At 36.6% G+C, this 9,696-nt stretch overlaps 1 protein-coding gene across 2 annotated transcripts; it reads left to right on the top strand.

Annotated features, from left to right (window-relative positions):
• Positions 1–466: 466 nt before the first annotated feature.
• LOC116006211 (pleiotropic drug resistance protein 2-like) lies at positions 467–9,385 on the top strand. 2 transcript variants are annotated; one of them, XM_031246510.1, is made up of 22 exons: positions 467–602; positions 853–1,427; positions 2,221–2,341; positions 3,344–3,432; positions 3,601–3,685; positions 3,784–4,074; positions 4,175–4,265; positions 4,416–4,543; positions 5,048–5,316; positions 5,421–5,581; positions 5,738–5,841; positions 5,936–6,101; positions 6,180–6,248; positions 6,399–6,493; positions 6,616–6,948; positions 7,039–7,329; positions 7,429–7,512; positions 7,604–7,737; positions 7,846–8,073; positions 8,169–8,340; positions 8,430–8,684; positions 8,772–9,385. In XM_031246510.1, the coding sequence occupies exons 2-22, from the start codon at positions 1,066–1,068 to the stop codon at positions 9,039–9,041; spliced, it is 3,798 nt and encodes a 1,265-aa protein (XP_031102370.1). In that variant the 5' UTR covers positions 467–602; positions 853–1,065; the 3' UTR covers positions 9,042–9,385. The 2 variants fall into 2 exon arrangements, with proteins under 2 accessions (XP_031102370.1, XP_031102369.1); XM_031246509.1 differs by having other exon boundaries at positions 4,416–5,316.
• The last annotated feature ends 311 nt before the right edge of the window (positions 9,386–9,696 follow it).

Raw genomic sequence — 9,696 nt, 5'->3', positions numbered from 1 at the left:
AAACCTAAAGTGGTTGAAATTTTTCATTTTTTTTTTCAATTTTTCTATTATTTCCTATTGATTGTTTTAGTCTAAAATCCCTAACCTTTTGCTAATGTAACTTTTCAAAAAGATTGTTGTTTTAGTCTCTCAAGTAACAAAATTGTTTTAAACTCATTCAGTTAGTGTTTTGCTTAGTATATGAATATTTTAGTAACTTTTAATATTTTTTTTGTAATTATAACCATCCCGTGAGTCTTAATCTTTTAGATGCAAAATAAAGACCTTAGTTTTAATAAATTTGACTTTTATTGTTTAGTATTTATGAAAGTGGGTCCAAATTAAATTAAAGCTCTTTAAATGGCTAATTATGATTATGGTCCACCAATTTATAAACTTACAGCTAAATATGACACTTCTTTTCATCTCTGATGAGATCCTCAATCCATATCCTAACAAGGCCGGACTGAAAAAAATTTAGGAGAACAAGGGGCCGGGTGTTGATGGGGAATGTTTTCGAATTTTAATTCTTCAAGAAAGAAACATGGATGGTAATGGAAAAAAATTTCTTATCTCTAATGAAGACGATGGGTGATGTGAGGTTTCAGGGACGTAAAGTATATGTATGTATTCTCTTCTCCACCATTTCTTATTGTTATCTCTACCTACCACAGTGAATTTATACATTTAACGCAATAACTTTTTATGAACCAAATTTATATACCTAAAGTAATGATTTTCTGTACACGTACGTACGTTTATTTTTAGAAAGTTGAAAAAACATAAATGTTAATTTCTTAATGACATAAGTTTTATACATTTATTTTGTATAGTGAATTCTGATCCATTATATATATATATATATAATGACAGTCCTTCCATGAACTAACGGAGCTTCTCCCATCCGGCGAGTTGAACCATGTGGGTCATAAAACACACTGTACTACTATACTATAATACTCAGTTAAGCTGAGCAACAATCAATGCACTTATAGATCTTGGATTTTTCACGTCAAGATCGATCGAGGAGTTTTAATTTGCAGTATAATCAAGAAAGAAGTGATCGATCTTTGAAGCAAAAAAAAAATGTCGAGGGTTTTGGAGGAAGAAGATGATGGGGAAATCTCATATAGTAGCAGGAGGAGTAGTGTGGCCTCCGGCGGCAACCTCCGGCTGGGGACGGCGGAAGTGTTTGGCCGGAGCGCACGGCGGGAGGAGGAGGAGGAGCTGCCGTGGGCCGCCATCGAGCGGCTGCCGACGTTCGAAAGGATGAGGAAAGGCATGGTGAAGCATGCAGCGGTGGGCGGCGACGGCGGACTTGTGGCGGAGGAAATCGACCTCACAAAGCTTGGGAAGCAAGAAAGGGAAGTGTTAATGGAGAGTATACTGAAAGGTGATGAGGAAGACAATGACAGCTTTCTTCTACGGTTTAGGGAAAGGATTGATAGGTAACTTTAATTTTTTGTGTATTTTGGCTATGAGAATTTTAATTTCTTAATCTTTTTGGTGAAGAGAAAAACCTACCACTAATAGAGAGAGGCTCTCCACTTAGAGATGACAATTTGTCTGTTTCAGGGGAATCCTCGATCCTCGGGATGGGAACTAGAGAAAATTTTTGGATAAGGAGAACTGGAACGAGGGAATATATGTAATTTTTTATCTGAGATGGGGACGGAGATATCTCCTCCGTCCCCGAATAATTATTATAATTAATAATAAAAATAAAAATAAATAAATAAACACACACACACACACACACACACACATATATATATATATATATATATATATATATATATATTAGTTTTTAAAATTAAAATTACACTAATTTAAGATTTTGAATAAGAATTGATTGGGGGGACGGGGATGGGACTGTTTTCGATTCCTCACTCGGGCCGGGTTCGGGGTTTCGAGGACAGGGGTGGGGAGTATACTTCCCGTCTTGTTGCCATCCCAAAATGCAGTGCACTCAATAAATTTGACATTGTGATTCTAGGCAACTCTCGAAGGGACGATTGAAACATTGTAGTTACCAAGTCAACAACACGACCAACTTGACTGGGGTTGCTCTCAAATTTTTTTTTTTAATCTTTTTATCCTTACCATATTAGTTTATTTTGTCCTATATAAATTTTTTTGGTTACGGAATAAATTAATAACAACTATTTGAGAGTATATATGTACGAATAAACTCGGTTAGTTATGCATGGTGTTTATATGTATTTATTTGAATGGATGCAGGGTGGGGGTTAATATACCAAAGGTTGAAGTAAGGTATGAGCATTTGTCAGTGGTGGGAGAGGCACATGTTGGGCATAGAGCATTGCCCACTTTGGCTAATGCCACCATGAATGCAATTGAGGTAATTGGTTAAGTTTAAATTGTTGTTTCCTGTTTGTTTGGTCCAAAAAAAGTATTTCAAAAAATAAATTTCATAAGAAACAATATAGAAGATTTTATATTTCATAAGAAAAGAAAAACTTAAAATATCTAAATATATATTAAAAAATATTAGAAAACAAGAGTTTTTTTTTTATTGGAAACGTACCTATTTTGATCTGAATCACTTTTAAGATCTACAAAATTGTCTCTTTGTATTAGGCGTATTACCAACCACTTTTGTTAGTAGTAAAAGAAATTAGTTAGTTTGGTCGTGGACACTTTACCTTAAAACAATATAATAAAAATATGGAGTAGTATTTAGTAAATTGGTTTCATGTCATTTTTCACTGATAATTATAATATACGGAGTAATTAAGTTTAATACTTTTGTTGGTTACAGCCTTTGGTTGGTAAATATTTTTTGTTTTAATTTTTTAACTGTTTAACCGAACAATTTTTTTTTTAAAATGTTTAACCAAACAATTAAGATAGTATTTAGTAAATAGTTTATGTGATCAGAGTATCATTTCACTTTGATTTTGAAACAAAAATTATTAATTTAATACCTACGCTTCTCTTTTCAAACGGTTTCCCATTTACCCCACCCCCAACCCATTAATTCTTATTTTTATTTTGAATTTTAAAATTTAATTTGTTTGTGTGATGAAAACCAGTGAAAAATATTTATTTTATCAATTATTATTGAGTTAATTTCATTTTAAGTCATAGATTTATTGGTGACAATTCACTTTTATTCTTTTAAAAAAAACATCCTCCTCAAAATTTAGGTCTTCAATTGTGATTTTTTTAATAAAAATAAAAATATAACGGATCAACTCACTTTGTATTAAAAAAAAATCAAAATATCATTGTATTGAACGACATTTCAACGATTTTGTTGATGGAGGACAAAAAATGTTCATGCTTCAATATTTCTTAGTTATTGATCTTTTCCTGTTTTTTGCCATGCATTGAACAATAGAGTGTTCTGAGGATGGCTCACCTTGCCCCTTCTAATAGAAGAAGCATTCAAATACTCAAAGATGTCAGTGGCATTGTCAAACCATCAAGGTATTCTTCATTTTGTCTTTCTATGTTCCAAACATCTTAGTATTTATTTTCCTTAATTTCCCAGAAAGAATCCTTAATTTTGTTCTGGAATTATATAATCTGTGGGTCATTATATACGGTTACTGTCATTGTAATTTTGCATTGGGTCTTAAATCTGCTTGTTTTCAGGATGACACTGCTTTTAGGCCCCCCTGGTGCAGGGAAAACAACATTGCTGAGGGCACTTGCAGGAAAGCTTGATGATGATTTAAAGGTGAGTTCTTTGAAGCTTATGTAGTGTTATTATATGAATATATGATTGCCATTGTTTGGTGTAATTGTCTGTTTTCTGACTGGTGGAAATTCGAATAGAAAACGGGGAAAATTACATACTGTGGCCATGAATTTCATGAATTTGTCCCACAAAAGACATGTGCTTATATTAGTCACCTTAATCTTCACCATGGAGAGATGACAGTGAGGGAAACTTTGGATTTCTCGGGCCGCTGTTTGGGGGTTGGAACAAGGTATGAATTGCTGGCAGAGCTGTCGAGACGGGAGAAGCAAGCGAGAATCAAACCAGAATCTGAACTTGATGCGTTCTTGAAGTCCATATCAGTTGCTGGCCAAAAAACCAGTTTGGTCACAGATTACATTATCAAGGTTGCCTTTTCTTGATCCCTTTTTAAAAAAAAAAAAAAAAAAATTAAATTTGGGAGTTTAAGTTTGGAGGAGACTTCTCACCACTCAAATTTTGTTGCAGATTCTAGGATTAGACATCTGTGCAGACATCATAGTTGGGGATGAAATGAGGAGGGGTATTTCGGGTGGACAGAAGAAGCGTCTAACCACTGGTATGTTTTCGAGAGATTTAATTCTCTAAATGGATAAATTCTAAGTTAAAAGTGTTAATAGTAGACTAAGTTGCTACACTTTTTGTTTGGAAAAAGGAATACATGTGTTTTTGTAAACATTTCATAGTTTTACTCGAACTTGGTTTACAGGAGAAATGTTGGTTGGACCTGCAAAAGTTCTTCTAATGGATGAAATATCGACTGGTTTAGACAGTTCCACAACTTTTCAAATTGTAAAATATATGAGGCAGTTGGTTCATATTATGGATGTAACAATGGTAATTTCTCTGCTCCAACCAACCCCCGAGACGTATGATCTTTTTGATGACATAATCTTGCTCTCAGAAGGGCAGATTGTGTATCAAGGTGCGAGGGAGAATGTTCTTGAGTTCTTTGAGAATATGGGATTTAAATGTCCCGAGCGGAAGGGAACTGCTGATTTTCTCCAAGAAGTGACCTCAAAGAATGATCAAGAACAATATTGGCTCAGAAAAGAGCAACCATATCGATACATCTCAGTTGCAGAATTTGCAGAGGCTTTCACTTCATTTCATCTTGGCAAACAGCTTGCCTATGAGCTTAGCGTTCCTTACGATAAGCCCAAAACTCACCCTGCCGCGTTGGTGAAAAGGAAGTACGGTATCTCCAATTGGGAGTTACTCAAGGCATGCTTCTCACGGGAGTGGCTGCTAATGAAGCGCAACTCTTTTGTTTACATTTTCAAAACTTGTCAGATAACCATCTTGTCCATTTTTGCCCTTTCGGTTTTCTTGAGGACACAGATGCCATATGGCAGACTACAAGATGGAAGGAAATTCTACGGGGCTCTCTTCTACAGTCTGATCAACGTGATGTTTAATGGAACGGTAGAGACAGCAATGACAGTTATGAGGCTTCCTGTATTCTTTAAACAGCGGGATCAGTTGTTCTATCCCGCTTGGGCCTTTTGCCTGCCAATTTGGTTTTTGAAAATACCCCTGTCATTCATTGAATCGGCAATATGGATTGTTTTTACATATTACTCAATAGGTCTCGCTCCTTCTGCTGGAAGGTAAGAATGCAATACACCGAGTTTACCATTACTATCTGATCACTAAACGTTTGTTACAAAGTTTCACTAGATTGACTAACAACGAATCCCGTTTTGTGTTTCAGGTTCTTTTGTCATTTTTTGACGTTATTTAGTACACATCAGGCGGCTCTTTCTCTATTCCGATTCATTGCAGCAATTGGAAAAACACTCGTGGTTTCAACCACCTTATCTACATTTACCTTGTTGTTGGTCTTCGTGCTTAGCGGTTTCATAATTGCTTACAGTAAGTAATTAATTACTTTTCAGTAAATTTAAGCTTTGGTGGCAGAGAAGAGCCGCCTGATTCTCTATATAATAATAGGTAAACTGGTTCACATTGATATCCTTGAGATTACAAAAAAAAGCGTTTAGAGTAATGTATTTTCTTAACTGCATCTAGATGACATTAGGCCATGGATGAAATGGGGTTATTATGCTTCTATTATGAGTTATGGGGAAAATGCATTAGTCATGAACGAGTTTCTCGACGAAAGATGGAGTGCTGTAAGTTCTCTCTGAAACTCGTTCTTTCTGTATGTGAAATTTGTGGAACTTTGAAGTTCCTGAACAAACCGAAAAATTGTTTATTATTATGCAGCCTAATATATACCCCAAAATTCAAGAACCGACTGTAGGGAAAGCGCTTCTCAAGGCAAGAGGCTTTGTAACAGACAACTACTGGTTTTGGGTTTGCAATGGAGCTCTCTGGGGATTTTCGCTTCTCTTCAATGCTTTATTTATAGCAGCACTTTCTATCTTGAATCGTAAGGCGATCTTATCATAAAGAAATATGAGCTCTTTGCTGCCAACAAACTTGATTAACGAGCTTCTGTTCGTTTCAGCTTATGGTGACTCGAGGGCTGCACTCTTGGATGAGGATGTTGAAAATAAGAAAAACGAGTCTTTTGAAGGTATGGCAGCACAAGTTTAATACCCCGTAGTTTTTATGTGCAGACTGAAGTGAAGTTGATATGAACGATAATTATTTGAACTAATTAAAGAGCTAGCTTTTGTATTTATGAAGTGTTCACTCCAGATTGTTATATCTCGAGAAATTGTAGGGATGATTCCCCAATCTAGGAGAGGAATGGTTCTTCCTTTTCAGCCCTTGTCGCTTGCTTTTAACCATATCAACTATTACGTGGATATGCCATCTGTAAGCAGTTATTTTTGCCTGCTAATTCGATTATCTTCAACTTCGTTCTTCACTAGTTTCTTTCCAAAACACCTTTGAATTGCTTTTACGGTTATTGAGGTAAATTTGCATTGCAAAAACAGCAAATGAAGAGCGAAGGCGTTAATGAAGACCGCCTTCAGCTCCTTCGGGATGTTAGTGGTGCTTTCAGACCGGGGGTACTGACAGTGCTTGTAGGTGTCACTGGCGCTGGAAAGACAACCTTAATGGATGTCTTAGCGGGACGAAAGACCAGTGGATACATCGAAGGTAGCATCAGCATTTCTGGTTATCCAAAGAACCAAACAACTTTTGCTCGAGTCACTGGTTACTGTGAACAAAACGATATTCATTCGCCCAATCTTACTGTTTATGAATCCGTCATTTATTCTGCTTGGCTTCGTCTATCTGCTGATATTAACAAGAATACCCGCGAGGTGTGCACACTATATTCCCATTCACTATTAAGACGTTTTTTAGTCCAGAGCATCGATAAATAACTATGTGCTGTTTATGTATGAGTGCAGATGTTTGTAGAAGAAGTGATGGGACTGGTTGAGCTTAATCCTATAAGAAATTCCTTAGTTGGTCTTCCCGGGGTTGATGGTCTTTCAACTGAACAAAGAAAACGATTGACAATCGCTGTGGAGTTGGTTGCTAACCCGTCTATAATATTCATGGACGAACCAACATCCGGGCTCGATGCCAGAGCTGCTGCTATTGTTATGCGAACCGTAAGAAATACAGTGGACACCGGGAGAACAGTTGTGTGCACCATTCACCAGCCAAGTATCGACATATTTGAAGCTTTTGATGAGGTATCCTTCTAGCTTAGCTTTACGGGGCATTGAAATAGAAGTCATTCGTATATCTGCAGTCCAGCTCGTGTTGATAAGAAGTGGATGTCTTTTTTGCAGTTACTATTGATGAAGAAAGGAGGACAGATGATTTATGCAGGACCACTCGGTTGTAACTCTCGTAAACTGATAGAATACTTTGAGGTTCATTTCTTTCTTTCTTTCTCATTCTGTTTTTTGTTCCAAACTGCAAAAATATCACTGTTTTTTTTCGTTTAATCGACCCTTTCTGCAGGCTGTGCCCGGGGTTCCTAAGATCAAGGACGGATATAATCCCGCTACATGGATGTTGGAGATCACTGCTACTGCATTTGAGGCACAAATTGGAGTTGATTTTGCATACATTTATGCCAACTCTTCACTCTATCAGTAAGTAAACTAGATTTTAATTTGTTGTGATTTAGCGAGGATAATTGTTTTCGTTGTGCTCTCATTTTCTCGAGAATGAATGGATGTGATCTTTTTACATTCTTTTAGGAGGAATCAAGAACTCGTAAAAGAACTCAGCACCCCGCCCCTCGGTTCCAAGGACCTTCACTTCCCAACCAAATACTCGCAAACATTTGTCGAACAATGCAAAGCGTGTTTCTGGAAACAACATTGGTCTTACTGGAGGAACCCACAGTACAATGCCATTCGGCTGTTCATAACAATAATCACCGGCATTTTTATTGGGATTATCTTTTGGGACAAAGGAGACAAAGTGTAAGTTTGCGAGTTTAGAATATTTTTCCTAGTTATACAATCTCGAATGTTGGAACTTTTATCAAATTAAAGGTAACGAAGATTGTTGATTACAGGCAAAAGCAACAGGATCTGGAGAACATAATGGGAGCGATCTTTTCTGCTATAATTTTCATTGGAGCTACAAACACTAATTCAGTGCAAGCTGTGGTTGCTGTGGAGAGAACGGTTTTCTATCGTGAACGTGGTGCTGGGATGTATTCGGCTCTCCCCTACGCGTTTGCTCAGGTAACAGCCCGAGCATTTCACACGTTTAAGGCCTAGACAATGTAGTTTTGACCTCGATCAGATCAGAAGTGGTTTAAGAAATTTTGCAGGCTGGTATAGAAGCAATCTATGTTGCTGTTCAGACCATTTCGTATTGTCTTCTGCTATACTCGATGATTGGATTCGAGTGGACAGCGGGCAAGTTTATATGGTTCTACTACTTCATGTTCATGAGCTTCTTCTACTTCACGCTGTTCGGAATGATGCTCGTTGCACTAACTCCCGGAGTCGAGTTTGCTGCCATTTTGATGACTTTCTTCCTCACTTTCTGGAACCTCTTCTCGGGTTACCTCATTCCCAGAACAGTTAGCCACCTACATTCCAGTTTTCACAAGAAATCTCGTTTTTTTTTTTTTTTTTTTTTTCATTTTTGTTTCTTGGTTTTGTTGCAGCAAATTCCAGTGTGGTGGAGATGGTACTACTGGGCAACACCTATTTCATGGACAATTTACGGGCTAGTCGCGTCGCTGTTAGGGGATAAAGAGTCCCTGGTTGAGGTTCCTGGAGAAGGTTATGTGACAATAAAACAGTTCCTTAAAGATAACATAGGATTTGATTATGGTTTCCTTCCTGCTGTTGCTGTTGGGCATGTTGGTTGGGTTCTCCTCTTCTCCTTTGTGTTTGCTTATGGTATCATGTTCCTTAACTTCCAAAAGAGATAAGACTATTTGTGATGGTTAGGGATGGCAAATTTTGTCTGAAAATGTATAAGTAAATTAGGATGTAATGTTTGTTCAAAAAAAAAAAAGGATGTAATGTTATTGATTGCTGTAACATGGTTAGATATTTGGAAGTTAGTAGTTTTCAAGTTTAGATCACCGAAAAAGTGGTTAGAAGTTCCGACTATACTCAATAAAAGGTTACGATGTTTTTTGATTGCTTACTACTAGTGATCATAGCTTTTGGTGAATCACTAGTGTAAGTTGTTATCTGGGTCGAATAGTGTAACTGTGGCTCTCCTAAGTGAGAAGTCAGTAGTACTAAAAAAAAAATTATTTATTCTAAATTATTACAGTGTAACTATCATTGAAAGTTTGAAACAATAACTAGTTTTTCCTTCACACACATTTGTGTCATTGTCAATTATCCCTTCTTTCATTGTGTCTTCATCAACTCTCCATCAATCAACTACTTGATTTACAGAAATTTACTTAGTGCACACCCTCGAATAGTAACTGTGAATTTCCTTTATTAAAAAAAACCTATAATTATCCAACCAAAATGAATTTGGAGATTCATAACACTTCTCAATATATAGTTGCTATTTTCCTCTATACTAAGTCAATCTATCTTTAACCTTAAGCCAAATAGAAATCC

This window comes from Ipomoea triloba, chromosome 15 (assembly GCF_003576645.1).
Source record: "Ipomoea triloba cultivar NCNSP0323 chromosome 15, ASM357664v1".
In the NCBI taxonomy this organism is placed as follows: Eukaryota; Viridiplantae; Streptophyta; class Magnoliopsida; order Solanales; family Convolvulaceae; genus Ipomoea; species Ipomoea triloba.
The sequence above is the reverse complement of the archived record's forward strand: the minus strand, read 5'-3'. Positions and strand labels throughout refer to the sequence as shown.